Genomic DNA, 23,734 nt, shown 5'->3' with positions numbered 1-23,734 from the left:
TGATGGGATTGTATTGGAATCCCCTGGTACATTTCTAACTCCATCATTTGCGGCAAGTCAGATTGTGCATGTCCCAAATTGTATATCTCCTCCCTCTCTTATTCCCACTCTTATATTTAACAGGGATCACTTTTCAGTTAAAATTTAAACACCTAAGAATAATTGTGTGTTAATTACAGAGTTCAACCACTAGTACTAGAACAACAACAACAACAACAAATACAAAAAAAAAAAAGGATAAAGTATTACATTGTACATCTAGAGCCAGGACAAGAGCTGATCAGGTCATAGTTTCTTATAGTGTCCATTTCACTTCCACAGGTTTCCCCTTTGGTGCTCAGTTGTCGCCGATCAGGGAAAACAAATGAAACTTGTCTCTTTGGGACTGGCTTAATTCACTCAGCATGATGTTTTCCAGATTCCTCCATCTTGTTGCAAATGACTGGGTTTCATTGTTTCTTACTGCTGTATAGTATTCTATGGAGTACATGTCCCATAATTTCTTTGTCCAGTCTACTGTTGATGGGCATTTGGGTTGGTTCCAGGTCTTTGTAAAAACCAAAATTAACATTTGGGATTGCATCAAATTGAGAAGTTTCTGTACTTCAAAAGAAACAGTCAGGAAAGTGAAGAGGCAACCAACAGAATGGGAAAAAATATTTGCAAACTATACCACAGATAAAGGGTTGATAACCAGAATCTACAAAGAAATCAAGAAAATCCACAACAACAGAACAAACAACCCACTTAAGAGATGGGCCAAGGACCTCAATAGACATTTTTCGAAAGAGGAAATCCAAATGGCCAACAGACACATGAAAAAATGTTCAAGATCACTAGCCATCAGAGAAATGCAAATCAAATCCACAATGAGGTTTCACCTCACCCCGGTGAGAATGGCTCACATTCAGAAATCTACCAACAACAGATACTGGAGAGGATGTGGGGAAAAAGGGACACTAACCCACTGTTGGTGGGAATGCAAACTGGTTAAGCCACTATGGAATTCAGTCTGGAGATTCCTCAGAAACCTGAACATAACCCTACCATACAACCCAGCCACCCCACTCCTTGGAATTTACCCAAAGGAAATTAATTTGGCTAATAAAAAAGCCATCTGCACATTAATGTTTATTGCAGCTCAATTCACAATAGCAAAGACCTGGAACCAACCCAAATGCCCATCAACAGTAGGCTATCTGTATTCTTTCTAATATCTGCTGCCATTCTCCATATAAGCTAGAAGTATTGGCAGGGGTAGTGTAGGTGAATAGATATGGAAATAGGAAAAGAGAACATAAAAAAATCATCGCTAGTTGAATGGATTTGGACTTAGTAGGGAAAAGTCCAAGGATACAGAAAAAAAGTGCCCTGAAGAGCTTTTGATGTAAAATTAGATTTTTTGAATACTGAAAACAGAACTACCATTGCATAAAAATACAAGTTTTGAAAATGCTTAATGAGAAGTTTAAAAATCTAAGACATAGAAAAAGCTTGCTATAGAAGACCAGTATTAAATATAATTCATAAAATGTCAGCTATAACTACACAGCAGGGAACATCTTGCAGATTTAATTAGGTAATGAGGATAATCACATACTCCATAGGTCCAGGAACAAGAAGGCTGAATAACAAATGAACATAATGTTATCTAATTTTTAAAATGAGCCAACATGCATAGATCATACCTTCTCATTATAATTTATCTACCAAAAATTTTTTATTTGGATTTTAGAACAACTTGAAAGTGTAGTACTATAAAACTTAGTTCCTAAAACTCAGACCATGGTACAAGAGGGAAGGTGAAATCTTATTTATAAAAAGCCAGCATGCTTTACTCTGTTCTTTAGGATCAGTTAACAACATGTGATCAGCACCTGCTGAATTTTGAAGGTCCCAGAACATTCAAAAGGATTTTTTAAGTGCTACCAAATTTGAAAAAAGGGATAAAGACTGGATGGGACTAATGATAATCACCATCATCATAAAGTTCACATTGTGCTATTTTTGAGTTAGGTACTCTGCTTTACATTAACTCATTTAATCCTCATTATAACTTTATGATAACCTATTACTAACTTACAAATGAAGAAACTGAGGTAAAAAGCAAACAAAATTAAAAACGATACAAATTATTTTTCAGCGAGCCTGACGCATAAGAATCACTTAAAAAGGTAGACTAAAATAATTGTTATTTCTTAAAATCAAAATAAATACTCAATCCCACTCAGTCTAATTCCGGAGGCTATGCACTTAACCACTATTCTGTACATCAGAAAAAGTCATTATTTAAAAATACATTATTTGAAGTGAAAAGTTATACTCCAAAAGTATAGTTATGTCATTAAGGAATTAACACAGGCTAGCACGTGAGAGGCAGAATGGCCCAAAATATGAGGAGGAACTTTGTAGCTGTGGCTAAATATTTTACTCACAAATGTTGCTATCTGCCCCTAGGCCTTGAAATGTTAGTACTGTTAAAGGTCAAATGCTAGATTGCTTTTAGTAAAAAAGAGAATTATAATTTTTTAGAAGAACTAAGAAGATATACAGAGGAATATAGTCTTTCATACTATATATTTCCCTTCTGTATAAATATTATTGTTTCCTAAGGCTTGAAATGAGTCTAAAAGAACAGAAAGAAAGGGATGTGGTATAACTTTTCCTTCTTTCTAGGTCCTGCCAAACAAAATTCAGACATTTAAATACATTTCTTGCTACTGGAAACATGATCTATCTAACACCATGTTTTCAAAAATCACTATTGTTTAACACTACCACCCCCTTGGATATACATCTCAGTTTTTGGATTTTTCATCTGATTCAGAGGATCTTACAATTTCTCAACCTATCTGACATTCATGTCTTTCATCTGTTCTTCTTTAACCATTAGCTTGTACAGCCACAACTTGGACTTCATCAATAAAAATGGAACAGAAGAAATAGCTTTGAGAAAACCATTAAGGAAAAAACAGGAAGGCTTGGAAATCATTTGTGTAGGGAGCATCCAACTCGCAGACATTTGAAAACTCAAAAGTAGCTTATAATTCTGCATTGCTAAATAGCCAAACATACCATAATGCAAATGTGTCTCTGTTCAAAGAAAGTCTTATTATTTGCTGCTAACCAATATACTTTATAGAGGCTGCAAGGATGTATTAATTTATCCTTACAATCCTTAGACTCACACTGTCTCCCATAAATATGCACAATTAAAGTAATAACATTATTACACTAGATTAGACATGTCAGTGATAGAATTTAGATACATTAATGCCAGAACCCAGTGCTTTATGAGTTTTTTCACTATGAAATGTAATCCTCTGGTTGTAAATATGTGTTCTGGATGCAACATGTAACTGATTGTCTGGGATTAAATAACTTTACTTCAAATGTAACATAGTCAATGAAATATAGCTTTATAATAAGTGTTATCATTTACTGAATCCCTATTATATAATATGCACTTAATTCAGGATTTACCTGTAATATTTCTAATCATCACAGCAGTGCTGAAAAAAATCTGTTTTACACCTATATAGAAGATCAGAGAGATTAAACAATTTTCCAGGGTCACAAAGTAGTAAAGTTAGGATTAATAACCAACTCAGATACTTGAATTAAAAAGGTAGAGAGGGTTTAATCTAAACATTAAATATACATTTTATATATATATATATATAAATTTTATATATATATAGCTTCTTAGCTAACACTTTGATTTTGACTTGTACACATAAAAGTTAATAATAAAATGTCTAAGAACAGGCATTCCAGTTGGATAAATGGAAAGAAAAGAATGACAGGGCACCTTCCATTAGCAGCAAAAGAGGGAAAGCAGAAATAAAAGTATTCTCACATATTGCCTGTAAAAAGGTCTGCTGTGGTAAGCAGAAAAATGTCTTCTCAAAGATGTCCATATAATAATCCCTTAAACTTGTGAATGTGTTATGTTAACATGCCAAAGGACATTAGGCTGCTAATCATCTGACTTTTAAAATGTGAAGATGATCCTAGACTAATCATCATGCATCCAGAACAATAACATAAGCTTTTAAAGGCAGAGAGGGAGTCAGACAAGGAGGGTTCAGAGATGTCACAATGAAAGTAGAGGCAAAGGAGATTAAAAATGATGTAGGCAGGGAGGTAGCTCTAGCAAAAGGGAGTTGAGGATTACCATGAGCTGTGCTGCAGCATATGTGCAACTGCAGCCCAATACCATGTACTCTCCAAACCACCTCACTTTTTGTGCAGCAGAGAACTGCAGTTGCTGCAGTTTCACCACTTAAGAACTAACACCACCTAAAACTATCCAAAATGGCTATCAGCTGAAACTCTGCGATGACTTTTAGTTCATCATAATGTCATTATAATAAAATTACCATGGCTGACCCTCCCGCTTCCCATCACACACCTGATACTATGACACTTCTGGGATTTCTCAAAAAGGGCAAGGAAACAGTTGATACAAAAGCCCGGCCCCTGATTCCATCTCCTTTAATATTCAGTTAAGTTCCACACCAGACATCACTCCCAATGCCTCCAGATCATATAAAAGGTGACCCAGAACCCCATTAAGTGCAGTTCTCTTTCTCTCCTGAGCTTGCCTACACTCCTTCCTGACTGTGAACTTTTGCTTTGCATGTGAATAAATCTTGTTTCACTGTTCACCTTTACCTGTGTCTCATCCTTTAAGTTCTTCTTGTGTTGGAGACAAGAGCCTGGACTCAGCCAAGGCCACCTCACAACATAAGCCTGAAAGAGATTTCAGCAGCCATTGCTGGCTTTGAAGATGAAGGAAATGAGCTCTGAGGTAAAGGATGTGGACAGCTTTTAAAAGCTGGTAATGTCCTTCAGTGTAGCTAACAAGTAAACGGTGACCTCAGCCTAAAAACTTAAGAAAACTGACTTCTAGTAATTTTAATGAACAAGGAAATAGATTTTCCCCTAGAAGATGAAGAAAAGGAAGAAGTCCTGCAAATGCCTTGAATTTAACTCACTGAGACAAAGACTTCTCATCTATAAAATTATAAAATAGTAAATTAGTGTTGTAAGTCACTAAATTTGTAGAAAATTTTAAAGGAAGAAATAGAGAACTAATATATCTGGTGATACTTATTTCAGAGTTACTACTGAGATAGATGTCTTTTGTTACCTTCTCCAGGTCTCAATCCCCTTGACCCCAGACTGTATTTCTTCTCTATTTATTTCTCATACTAACCTCTCCTACCTCTTTAATATTTTATATTGTATTTATTGTTTAAAATTTTATTAAAAGCTTCACAAAGATGCAATGCCACAAATAATCAATACTAAAGATATCATTCAATATACAGACCTTTACTTCTGGCAGAAGTATAAATAGTAATCTTTTTAACTGCTGCTTTCCTAAATTGAATTCCTGTGAATGCTTAATGATGTTCAATACCTCAATATTCTTAATGACATTCATGAACACTTACAAATTCTTAATGAATCAATGAAATGAGTTACTTTCCAGCAGTGTACTAAAGCTGGTTATTACTGGCTTTCTAGAGGAAGATGTTAAAATGTCAGAAATTTTGAAATTCATTTGTTAAACAGCAGTTATTAAAAATAAATAAAATTGGGCAGGTGCTGTGGTGTAGCAGGTGGGGCCTCAGCCTGCAGTGCTGGCATCCCATATGGGTGCCGGTTCAAGGCCGGGCTGCTCCTCTTTTGATCCAGCTCTCTTCTATGGCCTGGGAAAGCAGTAGAAGATGACCCAAGTCCTCGGACCCGTGCACCTGCGTGGGCAACCTGGAAGCAGCTTCTGGTTCCTGACTGGATTGGTGCAGCTCCAGCTGTTGTGACCATGTAAGAGAGTGAACCAGTGGATGGGGATCTCTCTCTCTCTCTCTCTCTCTCTCTCTCTCTCTCTCTCTCTTTCTCTCTCTGCCTTTGCCTCTCTGTAACTCTTTCAAATAAATAAATCTTTAATAAATAAATAAAATTGGCCGGCCCCACGGCTCACTTGGCTAATCCTCCACCTGAGGCGCTGGCACTCTGGGTTCTAGTCCTAGTTGGGGTGCCAGACTCTGTCCCAGTTGCTCCTCTTCCAGTCCAGCTCTCTGCTGTGGCCCAGGAAGGCAGTGGATGATGGCCCAAGTGCTTGGGCCCTGCACCCGCATGGGAGACCAGGAGGAAGCGCCTGGCTCCTGGCCTCAGATCGGTGTAGTGCGCCAGCTGTAGTGGCCATTTTTGGGGTGAACCAACGGAAGGAAGACCACCAGTTGGGATGGCCTCATCCCATATCAGAGTGCCAGGGTTTGAGTCCCAGCTCTGCTACTGATTTCAGCTTCCTGCTAATGCACACCATGGCAGGCAGCAGATGATGGCTCAAGTAGTTGAGTCCCTGTCACCCACATAGGAGACCAAGATTAACTTTTTGGCTCCTGGCTTCTGTCTGGCTCAGCCCTGGCTGTTGTGGGCATTTGATGTTGAGTAGATGCAGGTGGGGTGGAAGTGGGTGTTTGAACTCGTGGATAGAAGATCTCTGTCTAAGATACAATTTTAAAATGTTAATAAGTGTTCAAAACCTACAATGTTCTTATTATTTTACCACATTTAACTATTATCTAAACCCTTGATCCATTCATATCTATTTTATCTGTTTGGCTAATTGCTACTCTATATCTCTTCTCACATTCATCAACTTGGTAGCTTGAAATCAGCCATAAAGCAAATATTTAAACCATGGATATTGATAAGCAACACAAATAAGTGATTGATTTATTGTTTCATTGATCTAGGTTTAGTATAGTGATGAAGATATGTCATAACATGGATTAAACTTAGAAGTGTAATTCTATTCTGTCTGTAGCTATTATATTGTGAATAACACAAAAAGCTGAAGAAATATTTGTCTGAATTTCAAAAACTATGATCTGATTTAGCAAGAAAGTAACCCACATTATTGATCAATGAGTGTACCTTAATCTCACATATTCCTTGTTTCACTTTTGTTTTAGTTATTAATGTAAACAAAAATATCATATCCCATTCATGATGAAATTATGCTTACTTGTTTATTACAAGCACAGTTGACTATGTTAGTCAAAAATCAGTGAAAGATCCCTGAGAATCAATTGCCTATATGATATTTATAATGCAGAATATTATACATTTTATTATCTATAATATATGTGCTTTACATCTTTAATATCAGTGCAAATTTATATATATACTTGCTCATAAATATTTATATCTATATATCATGTGTGTTTTTACAGATAACAATTGTTAAACATTTTCTGGAATAGTATCTTTTCTTTTTACCCATTTTCATTTATCATACCTAAAAAAATTAGGAAATACAAAGCTCTTGCCATTTAAAAAGGTCATATCTTCCAAGAGTAATAATAAACCTAAGAGTTTTGACACGTGACAAAAGCCAAGATGATAGTGTTTTCCTTTCTTTTAGGATATGGTTAAAAACCAAACTATGTGGAGACAGAAACTTACCAAAAATCATGGGCACAAAGCCAATAGTAGTCTCTTTGGCCTCATGAGTCAAGGGGTTACGACCCTGTATCAGAATTTGACTTCTCCACAACTTCTATTTATGGAGTTCCAAAGATTTAGAGACATCCACATTGATTCTCCAACTAATCTTCTTTTCCAGCCATATAGGAAAGTTTACTGCTTTGTACTATCTCTAAAACACGTATTGTGCTTTCCAACCTCTGTTCCTTTGCTCAGACTCTTATTTGTGACTCATCCTCATAAATTCCTGTTTCAAGAGTCTTATCCACAATACACTTATATGGAGTTGACCATTAGTTCTGAATCCACTAATCTGTCTCCTATAGGAAATTTTATGGAATTCTCTTTGAAAACAGATCCACTGTGGCCTGTTTTATTATCTCAAAAATGTACAAATCATATATACATGTTGACTTAGACAGCAAAACCCTTGAGCCTTGTCTGGGTGAGGAAAAACACCAGGCAGGGAAGGATTCAAAAAATATTTTGTAAGTCTGAAATTTTATGTATTAGTGTGTGATAAATTATCTTGAAATATACTTTTGTATATTTTTATATAATGAATGTTTGGGAAAAATAATGTTCTATGTAAATGTGATCTGTTAATATTATTGCTTTTATTATTACTGTCATAAATTTTCAAAATAGTTTGTCTTCTTTCCTTTCCATTCCTACCACCTGTTGTTTTTGACGAGCAACAGCAAGAGGATTTGATTGCCTGAAACAAAGTAGGAAAGACAAGAATGCTGAAAAATGAATTGTAGAGCTAGCTAGCATTACAGATAGGTATTAAATTCATGAAGGGCCTTTAATGGTAGATTTAACAGTCTGATTTGGTTCTGTCAAGTCACAAGGGAGTTAGCCCAAGGGAGTGTTCTGATAAAGATAATTCCAAAGAAAAATCATTCTGACAGAATTAGTGTAGATTAGAGCTAAGAGCCAGGAGACAGTGGAAACAACTCTTGAATAATAATAATAACAACAACAACAATAATAAGGAGGAGGAGGAGGAGGAGGAAGAAAGAAGGAAGAAGAAGGAAAACGAAGAAGAACAAAGGGAAGAGGGGGAGAAATAAAAGTTGTAGGTAACATTTTCTCAGCTCTGTGTACAATAAAAATAATGTTAATTTTCTCAAGCAATATTTACAACAATTTTTATCATTGTTATTATCTTCATATTTCAGTTAAAGCAGCATAACTCTGATCTACCTTTGTGAACCAGATCATGCAGCTAGTGTTACCTCGAATGTAAACCCAGGCAGCTTAACTTCAAAGCCAGCATTCTGAACCACTCAACCTAACAATTTTAAAATGTGATTTATTTGAATTCGTCATATGCAAACTAATTGAAGGTATTTCCTATAGCATACTTGAATTAAAAAACAAAGAAATATTTTACAACAACCAGACTTGTCTGTGGATAAATAAACATGACAGCTTGAAATAAAATTAGCTCAAAACAGCACGTCAGTAAAATTTCACTTGAGAATTTTGAATTTGATAACACTTACAGTTGCTATATATTTGTATTTTCCTATTGAGAACTAATATAGATACTAAAATGGATACTGTAACAATAGGTTGAAGGTGATTAAAACCAGAAAATATGTAACTCTCCAAGAATCTCAGACCTTAGGAGAGTGCTAATCATTATAAATGACTAAACAGAGAAATTGTTCATAATCTAGGCCAAGTTGACAATATTTATCTTATTCACTGTTAATAATGGATCTTCAGGTTTTCTAATTAAGCATTTATATATCTCATTTCATCCTCCCAAGTATGATATTGAAATAGTTTTTAAAACTTCTTACATTGTGAACTCACACATACAGTCTATACCAAGTGTATTGCCTACAAGGCAATTTACAAATAGGTCTGCTTTTCATATTTGCCTTGCTTAAAAATATTTAGATTCTCTTCTGTACTGTCACTAAAAATGGATAAATCAATATTCCTTTGATGAAATATATCCATGTTTTAATAAATCCTCAGTGTCTCCACTTGCAAAATGCATTTTTACTACAATGGTAAATTAATGGTAAGAATTCTCTGGTAAACAAAAGCTGGAAAAATATAAATAATTTCTATTACTTAGAAACAATTTGATACTGGAGCAAAAACATAAAATAACTTATTCTTGTCCAGGAATAAATTGAATAACTTTATACACCTTATCAAATACACAGACACACACATACACATACATGCACACACACAGTTTAAGCAGTATGGAAGAGAAGGGAGGTGACGATGTATCCAACCACCATGACATTCAAAGGCTTGTGGCCAAAAGAGATCAGATGCTAGAAAGTTTACAGAAGGAGCATTAAATAGTCCCCATGCAAAGTGAACCAATTAGTCATCCAGATGTCTCCATCTGGATATTTGGTATACTGAAAAGATTCTATTTGACTCACTTTTCTCCACATAACAGGCAGCTGTTAATAGTAATCTCCAATGAACATATTAACTATTTGTTGAACCATAAAAATATACTAAATTTGAGCACACTCATCTCATCATACTTAGGTACTTAGTATTATATTTTTAATTCTCCACAATAGATTTTTTGTTACTTCCTTTTTTTCTTACCTGATCTTTTCCTTGCATAACTTGTTCTGCAACTTTGTTCTAAAGAGAAAAAAAAACAATATGACTTATGAAGAAAATACAGCCAAGGAAGAAAATAAATGGATTTTAAAAAAGAAGAGCTAAAAACCAAAGATGATCTATGTGTGTAAGTTTTATACAGTGTGTTTTACTTCAATTAAGTTTCATGTATTAATCAACATTTTAGTGCAGTTATTCAATCATCTATAATCCATGTGACTATATTTATATACAATCAGTATGTCTGTCTCTTATACACTATTTACACTCTGAAAAACTATGTATGTAAAACAGATCTTTATGATACAAAAGGTCCTACCTCCAAATTTCTGGCATGTCTCTTATTCAAGACTACGGATGCTGCTTCTGAAATACTATGTTTTTCAGTTCCCACCCCCATATCCAGAGATAAAATTCACCTGAGTCTGGAGACTTGAACCTTTGGCAATTTCATTTCTCAGAAAAGGAAACCATTTTAAGAACAGTTTCTCTGGTCCAAATTTTGACAATAAATAACTATTTAGAAGTGATAGAAGCCTTGGCAGAGAGATACCATGTCATCTTATAGTTAGTAAGTAGTAATGAAGGGAATGGTAGGCATAGGCAGACACATGTCTTGCTATTAATAGAATGACATTTCCAGCAGCTGTCCAAATAGTTCAAGTCCCCCATCACAACTGTAACTTACCTCAGAGTCAATATAAAAATCAACCAGCTAAAATTTGGGAAATTTAAATAATTATGAATGAACTTGATGAACTTCCTGCTCTGTAGGTTATGAGAGTAATAAATCACCTAGTGAGATAGTAACATAATTTCTCTAACTTTGCGCTTACTATACAATCTTCCACTATGGAACCAGATATCTAGTCAAACAGTTGGTCAGGCATTGTTTTTGGTATTACACATCTTATAACCTTATATTTAACTTCAAATTCTATTAATAAAACTAGAAAATGAGATTGTAGAAGACAGACTGAAAGGATAAGGTTAGCTGGATTTCAGGGCTTTATAAATTTTTAAGGATTTTTCTACTAAAATGTTGAAGAACAGAAATACTGGAAGATGAACTTAATCTGCAAACATATTCAGATGAGAAGGAATAACAAAAATTATAAAAGTTAACAATATGAAAATGTGTTTCTGTGTGTAAGAAGGCATAACTATACCAGAAATGAGGTTAGATCAATTTTAACATAATGACATAGAATGAAGAAAAGAACATAGACAAAGTGAAACAGGTAATATTTTAGAATATGCAATTAGCTATTCATAACCATGATATAACAGAAGACATAGTAAAACTATGTCCAATTTGCATTCATAAGCCATATCAAATTATAAAGCCTATCTTTCCCATTATCATGCTCCAACACATTTATTTTAATATCTAGGTACTTTCTTACCTACACTTAAAGATCTGTTTCATTCATTATAATTATGGTTCCCTGTACCATTCATTAATACATTGCTCTGGGGAACTAAGTAAATAACAAATAAACTGAGGGCTTATTTTGTAGTAAATCTGTTTAGAGCTATTAAAATCTAACTCCATTTTACCGAGAAAGAAGTAATGAAAGAAATTTTAATGAAAAATCTGCATGTGCCAGAATGATTTATGTGCCTGAGGTGGGAAATTAAGATTTTTAAAATTTTTTGTTAGATAATCTCCAAAGAGTTCAGTGCAGGTAAATTAACTTCAGTGAGTAGAATCTTGAAACCAGAGTCAGTTACTGATCATTTCTTTCAAATGTTGTACAGTAAAACATCTGCTTTGCTGTCATTTAAATGACATTCCATTTTTCTAGGATAGTTACAACTTAAAACCATTTGTTATGGCAATGTGGGACTAAGAAGCAACTGGATATATTTTTAAAAGAAGCTGTATGGTAATCTCTACATTTCATTGGGTTGAGGAAGGAAACAATAGACTGTGTAACTGAAAATATTCCTTGACTGTCTCACTTCATTGGAATTTTTAAGCGTGCTTTATGAAATAATTCTACTATGAAAGTCAAGGTAGACTTTTTTTACATCAATTTACTCAATATTTCAAGAGCAACAATATGAGAAAATGAATTTTTACAATGTCCATATTCTATTGCAAGCCTAAAGATTTAGAAGATATTACAAAAAACTATGGAATTGTGACATAAAAATATAATTTTATTTCATCTTTTTCTGAATTTCTCAGAGGCAAGAAAATAATCCATAAAATAAGCTATTAGCTCATACTTTATGACATGTTCTATAAAAGAGGTCATGACTTAAATTTATTGTTATAGTGAAGGATTCTGCCTCACATTTAAGCACGAACTAGGTTCAAAGACACATTCAGAAAAGAACATAGAAATAATTTAATATTCCTCATAATAAAAGTTAAATCTGATTAGTTTGCATTATAACATGGACTCTTTGAAATAAAATTTATCTTATGCTTTTTAAATTTCTATATTTGAAAAAATCCTACTGATTATTTCCAATTGCTATTTTTACTAGATGATCAATTGTATATCCTTGAAAAGGCTCCCCATAATCCCCAAATGGCACTAACAGTAATTGTGGTGATCTTTGATACCAACAGGAAATATTGAAGAGTTGAAGTTCAATTAATGCTTATTATTTCATTCCAGAAAAGGAAATTTCCCGACTCCTCTGTGGGAGATAAGTCCTTGCTGTGATAGAACTGAATTTCTACTTACAATGATACTACCTTATACTTGTCAGTAATTATTTTCACAGAACTTAAGCTTCAGTTATATGAAACATATTGACTAGTACAAAATCTCAATGAATACCCATTTTGATACATATCCAAATTAATGTACTGTTTTCACATGGTTAAATGCGTATCAATAATCTGCTGTTTCCTTTGATATCATTCTTAGTACTATTTCTGGTGATTAGCTCAAAAAGAACAGAAAAACTAATAGTAAAAACAGTAAATTCACAAAAATCTATTTTCAAGTTCATGCTTTGGTAACAAATCCACTGAGTATTTCTTGGCTGCTTGGAGCTATGCAATTTTTAACGAGTGATTGTACACCCATATCTGTCAGTAAATGCTTCTTTATCTCTCAAGAAAGAAGAAACTTGCTGCAAAAGAAATAATTGCCCAACTAGGGTTTTTCTCTTTTTAAGATTGGATTGCTTGCTTCCTTATTTATTTTTGTGTTTGAAAGGCAGATCATCTGGGGAGGGTGGGTTGAGAGAGAGAGAGAGAGAGAGAAATCTTCCATCTGCTGATTCACTTCCCAGATGACCACAAAACCCAGGACAGGGTCAGGCACATGTGGGAGCCATGAACTTCATCTGGTTCACCTAAATGGGTGTCAGGGGCATAAGCACTTGGGCCTTCATTGGCTGCTTTGCCAGGTGCATTAGCATGAAGTTGGATTAGAAGCAGGCAGCCAAGCCTCGAACCAATGCCCCAAATATAAGAAGTCAGAATCATAAGCTTGGCAAAACTCACTGTGCCAGAACACCAACCTCCCTACTAAGATTTTTATTAATATATGATGTTACTTTTTTAACAAAGATGAACATGGTGAGAATGTTCAACAATTCTTACCCTTTCTTTAGCTCATTTTAAACACACAAACATAATAATGATAATCCATAAAGTAAATCATAGATTCAAGAAGGGCCATAGCAGAAGTTTTATAGATAAATTTGTTATGGTTGATTAACATAACTTAACCTGTCATACATACTTCACTTTTTATTTTATTTTATTTTATTTTATTTAAGTTGTACAAGTTTCATAAATTTCATACTTCACTTTTAAAGTAGGAAATATTTTGTCTCAAAATTCATTGATCCTACTGTGTGATATAAACTTTTCCCTCTGTTATATTTGACCCTGGTGACAAAGTCTTTTTTTTTTTTAAGACATGTCTCTCAACTTCTACTGATCTCCTGGTCCTTCTGATACCATCTAGAACCTTCTCATTCATCCTCTCTTTCACATCTTTTCACTCTTTGCTTTCTGATTTTATTAGGACATAAGAAGACCAGATTCTAGATTTAGATCCATAGCAAACAAAGAGCAAGGCAATTAAACTTTATGACTTTCAGTTTCCTCATTTATAAAATGGGCATAACTTTTGTCCCTGATCTTCCTTTCTTATCTCTCCAAGTTGCTGTGAATATCAGACTAAAACAAGAGATAGTAGTTTATTAAGATTCATTGCATGGCCAGCGCCACGGCTCACTTGGCTAATCCTCCAACTGCGGTGCCGGCACCGCAGTTCTAGTCCTTGTTGGGGTGCCGGATTCTGTCCCAGTTGCTCCTCTTCCAGTCCAGCTCTTTGAGGTGGCCCGGGAAGGCAGTGGATGATGGTCCAAGTGCTTGGGCCTTGCACCCACATGGGAGACCAGGAGCAAGTGCCTGGCTCCTGGCTTCGGATCGGCGCAGCACGTTGGCTGTAGCGGCCATTTAGGGGGTGAACCAACGGAGGGAAGACCTTTCTCTCTGTCTCTCCCTCTCTCACTGTCTAACTCTGCCTGTCAAAAAAAAATTCATTGCTACACAGTACAAAGTATTATTATTAATATTACCTCAAAATCTCCAAATTAACTTTTCTGATCTTTGCCATCAAAACTCCCCTCATGAGAAAGCTTAGCTATTATTACAAGATTTTCATTATCACTTTGTATGGTGATACATATTAAAATTTAATCTCAAAGGCTGAGTCTTCCATCCTCTGACAAGTTATATTTAAATCCTATAAAATACAGAGTCCGCTAAAATAATTCCTTACTGTTTATGCTTGTTTTTTCATTTTCTTTTATGATATATTTAATATCTACATGTATGTGTTCTGTATATTAACTTTCTATTCGGAAGTAAAGAAATTCTGGGGGCAGGCATTGTGGCACAGTGGAGTAAGTCACTGTGTTATAGTGATATAACAGTGGAGTAAGTCACTGCTTGTGATACTGGCATTCTACAACAGAGTACCAATTTGAGTCTCACTGCTCTGCTTCTGATCTAGCTCCTGCTAATGCATACTGGAGACAGAAGAAGATGGCTCAAGTGCTTGGGCCCCTGTCACCCTTGTGAGAGACCTAGACAGAATTCCTTGTTCCTGACTTTGGCCTAGCTCAGCCCTGGATGTCATGGGTATTAGAGGAGTGAATCAGCAGATGGAAGATTCTCTCTCTCTCTCTCTCTCTCTCTCTCTTCTCTATGCTTTTCAAGCAGATGAAAATTAATAAATATTTTATAAATAAACTCTAAAGGATTTCTGCCTTCAAATATTTGCCCTGTAATATGGTTATGTTCCCTAATTGTTGGTAGGTCTCCTCTCATTTTTCAAGTTTCTCCCCTTCATGGAAGCACTTAAATTTATATCTATATTTATATCTACTCTCATTTGTTTTTCACAGCCAGTCCCCTGACCATTTTTGTATCTGATTATTTCTAGCTAACATTATCTTTGGAAATTTTCTTCTAATGGAACTATTACTATTCCATTCTTGGAACCCCAAATGTCCAGCAAAGATGTTTTATGATATTTGGTTAATTTTTAGGATTTGATTCATAATAGTCTTACCATAGGTCATTGATCAACTTGCTATATAAAAACTCATCTCAATATGACCTCTAGGGATATGTATGCCTTTTCAGTTTGATTCTTCAAAAACATTATAGACTACACCTTAGGATTGGATAAACTTTCATAAAACCATACTTTATTTACTTGAGAGGGTATTTTAAAGTCTCTAAAATTAGAGTAGTGTGATTTCTTATCCTTGTGGTAAAACAGCATTGAGAAAATGTTATTGGTAGGCTGGGTAGGATTATTTTCTTTCTTAGTGGTAAATTAAATAGTGGTACATCTTACCAATGATAGCATTTTAAATTCAACACAATAAGTTATAGAATTGGCTAATAGTTTGAAGTATCTTTAGTCAGACACATCCCAAATAAGATACAAGGATAGTAATGAAACATTTAAAGGATCTAAGTTATTAAAATTTTCAAGCTCCTGTATGCCTGAATAAATTTGACAGAAGAACCAATTTATGCATTATAACTCATTTTTTCTTTTCATCAAAAACAAATCCCTTGAAACTCAAACACATTGTTGCAGAATGAATAACAAGGTAGCATAGTAATAAAATTAATGTATGAGATTACTACGGAACTACTGAATTTTAATAGCAAATATTTTAGAGAATGGCTAGTTAGTTGAGAGAAATTGATATTGTTAGAGTTTTTCCACCATCATATATTTTACAATGGTATCCTACTCTGGGGGAACAACTACTTGAACTCTTGATATAACCAACAGCAATTTTTCTATATAGAAAGAAACCAGTGCTTAAATAATCTAGGTGACTATTGTTATGACTGAAGCCTCCATGACCAGCACATTTTGTTCAAGGAATGTGCAAGGATTCTCATGGTGCTTGCCATAGTCTCAGTTGAATACCTAACTGAAGAGGATACTCAGTGTTATCAAATATACATATTCTCACAGTCTTCTAAAGTCTAACAAGAATATAAAGGGAAATGAAAAGATACATATAAACTTTATTTGTAAAGAGTATAGTATCCTTATAGAAAAAGTGGAAGGTTGTTGCTAGAAATGTAAACTAGTACAACCATTATGCAAGACAGTATGGAGATTCCTCAGAGATCTGAAAATAGATCTACCATATGACCCAGCCATCACACTCACTGGAATTTACCTAAACAAAATGAAATAGTACATTGATGAGTTATTTGTATCCTCATGTTTGTTGAAGCTCAATTCACAAGAGCTAAGATAGGGAATCAACCCAGATGTACTTGGTTGAGGGGCTAAAAAAATTTAGTATGTATATACTATGGAATATTATTCAGCCATAAAAAAGAATGAAATACTGTCCTTTGCAACAAAGTGAGGGCAACTGGAAACCATTACGCTTACTGAAATAAGCTAGTCTCAAAAACACAAATATACATTTTCTCTGGTATGTGGTAGTTAATAGAGAATACCAAAACATGTGTAGTAATGAAAAGGTCATTTGAGGATATGATTGTCATTTTTTTTTTGACAGGCAGAGTGGATAGTGAGAGAGAGAGACAGAGAGAAAGGTCTTCCTTTTTGCTGTTGGTTCACCCTCCAATGGCCGCTGCAGCCGGCGCATCGCGCTGATCCGAAGCCAGGAGCCAGGTTCTTCTCCTGGTCTCCCATGCGGGTGCAGGGCCCAAGGACCTGGGCCATCCTCCACTGCCTTCCCAGGCCATAGCAGAGAGCTGGCCTGGAAGAGGGGCAACCGGGATAGAATCTGGCGCCCCAACCGGGACTAGAACCTGGTGTGCCGGCGCCGCAAGGCGGAGGATTAGCCTGTTAAGCCACGGCGCCGGCCATGATTGTCATTTTTAATCCTTGTCTATACTCCAGTGGAACTGTGGTCTTCCTACTTTTTACTTGTTGGATATTAAGATTAGTGGTTAATTAAACCTGTGAATATAGAGTAGATTAAAATTATATCTTTGCTAAAACTGATGAAGAGAGAGGTAGGAGGGAGAGAGGTTGGGGGGAAAAGAGGAGTGAGGGAGATGTTGTTGTCTTCTTGGAATTGTATATATGGAATGCTTAAAATCTGTTCTCTATTAATAAAATTTTTAAAATAAATAAAAATACCTAACAGTAAAAAAAAAGAAAGAAAAAAACATGAGAACAAAATTTATTCAAAAGAGATAAGGCATATTGGAATACTGCAAAATCTATTACAAATAAATTATTCTTAAGCCTGTCAAATGAATATGTGGGGAGTGAAGCTTACTAAACACAGTTAGACATATGGTATTATAGGAATTACTCAGGTAATTGAAGGTCCTCATCTAAATATTTGTTGAATGGCTGGTGGATTTTAGCATATTCACAGCCCTGAAACATGATTCGTTTTATAGTTCTAGATGTCTCTCTCTCCTGTTTTTAAAGATTTATTTATTTATTTGACAGGCAGAGAGAGAGAAATAACTTCTATCCACTGTTTCACTCCCCAAATGGCCACAATGGCCCTGGGCTGGACCAAACCCAAGCCAGGAGACAGGAGCTTCTTCTAGGTCTCCCACATGGGTGCAGAGGACGAAGTATTGGGCCATCTTCCGTTGCTTTCTCAGGAGCATTAGTAGGAATCTGGATCAGAAGTGGAGCAGGCAGGACTGGGACAGGTGCTCATAAGGGATGCCAGTACTGCAAGCGGAGATTTAACTTTCTATGCTACAGTGTGGACCCCTAAGTGTCTCTTTATACAACATTTACTATTGAGTTCTAGGTTGACTTGATTATTATTTAAAATGGCATCTCTATTTCTAGGTGCAAAAAATACTTGTCTAGAATGTCATGTCTAATCTTGATATTTCTCTTGTTATTTTTTGTTTCTTTTTAGTCTCAGCAGATAAAGCAATCTTTTCTCCCCCTTGATTATATATGACTTTCTAAGCGAATTCCCTAGAGTCTCCACCTCTGGCTTTTATTTCTTGGAAAAAATGATTCAGATTTATTTCTTGGAAAAAATGATTCAGGTAGAATATCCATAAGTTTTCCAAAAATTATGGGATAAATCATCCCCAAGGCAGAACAAGAAACAGCAACCATTGCACACAGAACCAAGATTCAAATATTGTTATGGAAGGGTCCACCTAAACTCATAAGCATAGTAAATGGAGACCATATCAGTTGTAATTACCTGTGAATTGGAAAGGTGAAAAACTGCAGTTTACTTTAAACTATGTTGCAAGCAAGGCACACTTTTTGGCTTTAAGTAATTTTTACTAGTTAGAAAGACAGGGACTATAAGAACACACCTCTCTACTCACCTCTTTACAAATAGAAGCAACTGCTTTTAATATTATATCCTTGTGGTCAGGCCGGATTATGCCAAGTTCATTAAGTTTTTCTTGTGTAATGTTAAGAAGTCTCTCCCCGTTGATTTTTGCTCTTTCAAACTTTTCTCCGTATACCAGAAAACTATAACCCAGTTCTGTGTAAGAAATAAAAGACATAGAGGTGTCAAGGAAAAAAACGACTATAGTTTCTTGTAAAAATAACTACACAATTCTACCGGCATAGAATTGCCATTTGAACACTTTATTCCAACACTACACCTTGAATTCAGCGTCTGTAGTTAGGAAGGCTAAGAAGGAGCAAATTTTGAACATCCTTACAGAAGTACTTAGATATAAAATGTAAATAATAAAAGAAACTGTTAAACATGCAGATGCAGAGATTATAAATGAAAGCAGATTTATAAGCTGTTATAACAATATCTAAGATAGACTTAATTGAACTGCAAAAACATGTCTTCAGATTTGTTATTACTTTAACATTTGGAATTTTATCAACTAGGAATCTATTGTAAATTAACATACACATTACTTCACATAGTTCTAAAATGTATATATAACTCAAAACATCACGCTGTGCATGATAAATAAATACAATTTTATGTCAATTAAAAATAAATTTTAATGACTTCAAATCTTAAAAAAGATCTATGTAGTTGATATTTTCAAATTATTTGGGGAAGGTACTATCTCTTAAGCAAACTGCTTCACAATTGTGAAAAAGTCAAATTTCTCAGGTATATATATTAGTTAAATGCTGATGCCATATCTTAGATTTATTTAGAGAGAAGTAATTAGATGATCCATGAATAACACAATGTGTTTTATTACATGATGTATAAAACTATTAATAACAATGGGACTGAACAATTGCTAAGCTTTGAGTAAGTAAAAAGGATCAGAAGACTAAATATATCAGAAGACTATAAATCCTTAGTTATATACATTAATAGGAGTACAGTAGAAATAGTCCAAAATCAGCCTTAAATGCATTTGAAGTTTTTTGTAGAACTGCTCTGTGAAAAGGAGTATGACGATACATCAAAAAGCTCATGGAAAATATAGTTAAAAGATAAGTTTATTTTGCTTCAAAAACACTTTAAGAAGCCATGTAAAATTTTTTCATGGTACAAATTTTTCATGAACTTTATGAAGATAAAATATATGGCTAACATTCTGGGAACCAATAACATAAAATGATTAATGCAGATTGTATTTATTTGAATTTTTGAAAAAAAGATTCATGTATTTATTTTGAAAGAGTTACAAAAAAAGGGAGGAAGGGAGGGGGAGATAGAGAGAGACAGAGAGACCTTTCATCCTCTGGTTCACTGCCCAGATGGCCTCAAGGGCTGGTCCAGGCCAAAGCCAGGAACCAGGAGCTTCATCCATGTCTCCCACGTGGGTGACAGGGGCCCAAAGACTGGGACCATGTTCCGCTACTTTTCCCAGGTCATTAGCAGGGAGCTGGATCAGAAGTGGAGCAGCCAGGAAAAGAACTGGTGCCCATATGGGATGCCAGTGTTACAGGTGCCAGCATAGCACACTACACAATGCTGGCTCCTTAATTCTCCTTTAAGAATTTTAAAAGAATTTTTGATTAACATATAATATGTTTACATTTTTATGGGGTATAGTGCAATATTTCAACATTGACAAGGATGTGGAGAAAAGAGTGGTGGTGGGGATGTGAATTAGTACAGTCATTACAGAGAAAAGTATGGTGGTTCCTCAAAAAATTAATAGATCTACCGTATGATTCAAGTATCCCACATGTGGGTATATATCTGAAGGAAATGAAATCAGCATATGAAAGAGACACCTGCACTACTGTGTTCATTGCAGCACTATTCGCAATAGCCAAGTTATGGAATCAACCTAAGTGTTGATCAAGGAAAGACTAGTTAAAGAAAATGTGGTATATATACAACAGTATACTATTCAGCAGAAAAACCGAATTAAATCCTGACATATGCAACAAAAATTGATAAAACTGGAGACTATTATGTCAAATGAAACAAACCAGACACAGAAAACAAATACCACATATCTTTCATATGTAAAAGTCTAAAAAATTCATTTGCCTTTAAAAAATAAGCCAAGCTAATGTATATTTTTACAGTATCTTTAAAATACTTTTTCAGCAATTGAATAATATAAGTAAGATTTCATAGGTGAAGATTTAAACTCCTTTTCAAAAATTTGTCGATTACAAATATATTTCATTGAACTGATACTGCTAATAAAAATTGCGTTTCTATTCTTATATTTTTTAAAAAATATTTTGTATTTATTTATTCCAAAGGCAGAGTAACAGACAGAGGGAGAGACAGAGATAATGGACTTTATCTGCTGGCTCACTCCCCAAATGGCCGCAACAGCCAGCGCCTATTGGATCTAAAGCCAGGAGCCAGGGGCTTCCTCTGGGTCTTCCACACAAGTGCAGGGACCCAAGCACTTGGCCATCGTCCACTGCTTTCCCAGGCCACAAGCAGAGAGCTGGAGGAGGAGCAGCAGGACACGAACTGGTGCCCATATGGGATGTCAGTGCCACAGGTGGAGGCTTAGCCTACTACGCCACAGCGCTGGCATCGTATTTTTAATTGTTTTTTAAAAGATCACTTTTTGACCTCTGTCAGTTTCTTTAGTAAGTTTTTTTTTTCTTGCATTAAATTGTGAACTTTAAAGTATTTTTCTGTTTGTTTACTTTAAGCTTTTAAAACTGGTTGCTTGTAGTAGAGCACTGGGTTAAGGCCCACATGAGACTCTGCATTCCATATCAAAATGCCTGGCATGGCATCCCATTTCTGCCTCAGTTCCCGCTTCCTGCTAATGCATTCTTAGAGGCAGCAGATGATGGCTCCAGTACCTGAGTTATTACAACCCATGTGGGAGACCTGGTTGGAGACCTAGGCTTCTGCCTTCTGCCTGGATCATCATTGGCTATTGCAGGCATTTGGGAAGTGAATCATCTAATGGAAGACCTCTCTCCCACTCTCTCTCTATCTGTTGTTCTGCCTTATCAATAACCAATAAATAAATAAATAAATAAATAAAACCTTAGAAGAGGCATAAAACTATTTTTTCTTAAAATTTTTCATAATTCTCAATTGCTGCATATTCAGACTGGCCGCCTTCTCTGTTAGTCCTAAACTAATAAAGATTTTCACTGCATTTCAATATAGAGTGAAGCTAACTAGAGCAATACATCTTGTACAAGTGTATTTATATAAATTTCCCCTTTTTCCCACTAAAGATCCATGGTACAGAAAATTTCTCTGCTGCATGCTAAAAAATGACCAGCAATAATATTCAGATAGTTGAAAGGAACCTGCTTAAACATAATAGTTCTCTGTGCCTATTTTTCAATTTTATTAACTCTTTTCATTAGGGGAAGAGATTTAGGCATTTGACTTGGAAGACTACATGTTACAGGGATGGCTAAAATAGGAATAATGATGAAGTTGTAAAATTATGTTAAAAGAAACTTGACTGCTGAATATCTTAAAGTAGTCTTTATAACAATTTGTTGATTTCTTTGGTATGGTGGAATGAGAAGGCCATGCCAAGGTGGCCGCTGGCAAGCGAGCGTCAGTTCCTCAGGAATGGCTTTGAATCCCACCTGGCAACGGAGCCTGCCTGGCAACAGGCTGTGATTGGATGGCTTTGAATCCCACATGGCAAATGGAGCCTGCCTGGCAACAGGCTGTGATTGGATGGCTCTGGAAACTGCCTGGCAACAGGCTGTGACTGGATGGATTTGAAACCCACATGGCAAAAGGAAACTGCCTGGCAACAGGCTGTGATTGGTTGGGGCATACACCGCCCCTTGACCAGATTGGCTGGTCTTGGCTATATAAGATGTTGTACCAACTGAAATAAACGAGTCTGCGGGCTGCTTGCCTTAAGCCCACTTTCACCCAACTCCCGGGGTCTGTGTGGCGACTCCGCGCCTCTTGCCCCCACCACGTTCCTCCTCTCAGAAACGAATCCACTGCAACATTGTTGAGATATCAACTGCAACATCTGGCGCCCAACGTGGGGCTCGAACCCACGACCCTGGGATTAAGAGTCCCATGCTCTACCGACTTCTTCATAGACATTAAATATGACAAAAAAGAGAACAGAAAATTGTCAGTTTTGATTCTAACCATTGGTTAGGGAAAATTGTATATACATATAGTTATATCCAAGATAATGAAATATAGATCCTTGTGGCTGATGTTCACATATACTGAAACTTCACTCAGTAACTACACTTAAAAGTTAATGATTTATCAGTCAGAGACTTTACTTTCTATTACTCTTCATATATGTATAAAGAGCAAATTATAAAAATGGAAAGGAGATATCGTCAATAATTTATTGAGTTTGAATATTTCAAACTCCTCGGATTCTGCATTTTGTTTTACCAATTGCAGAAGATGTTTATATTAGAATGTAATATACAGTTAAGATTTTAGGATTAAATAAAAAAATTGTGATACCTATAAATTTAATGAAACTACTTGTTCTCTATAGATTAATGAGTATCTGAACGTAGATATAGTGAACACAAATTATCTCACCATGTTGGATTGCTTTTCTGTTGCTTTTACAATTCATTTCATTAAAAATTCCTTAGAAATGATATAGACCAGATAAAGCACATAGACTTGAAACAGGCTCCATGTCTTCAGCAACCAATACATAGCCTGTACATTTTGATTACTGGATTTTTATTAAAGTCAATACATATTGCTTTTGTCTTCGTTCATATATTAACATTTT

General features: G+C 35.3%; 1 protein-coding gene across 1 annotated transcript in view; it reads right to left on the bottom strand.

The window, feature by feature from the left end:
- Positions 1–23,734, bottom strand: part of LOC133752666 (uncharacterized) — a 381,981-nt gene that overhangs the window by 356,488 nt on the left and 1,759 nt on the right. The window contains exons 2-3 of the mRNA XM_062183055.1: positions 18,938–19,101; positions 10,099–10,137 (exon numbers count right to left, since the gene is read on the bottom strand). Coding sequence (XP_062039039.1) covers positions 10,099–10,137; positions 18,938–19,101 — 203 coding nt within the window. The remainder of the gene's footprint in view (positions 1–10,098; positions 10,138–18,937; positions 19,102–23,734) is intronic.

The sequence above is a fragment of the Lepus europaeus genome, chromosome X, assembly GCF_033115175.1.
Source record: "Lepus europaeus isolate LE1 chromosome X, mLepTim1.pri, whole genome shotgun sequence".
Lineage (NCBI taxonomy): Eukaryota > Metazoa > Chordata > Mammalia > Lagomorpha > Leporidae > Lepus > Lepus europaeus.
This window is presented reverse-complemented; position numbering and strand designations above follow the sequence as displayed.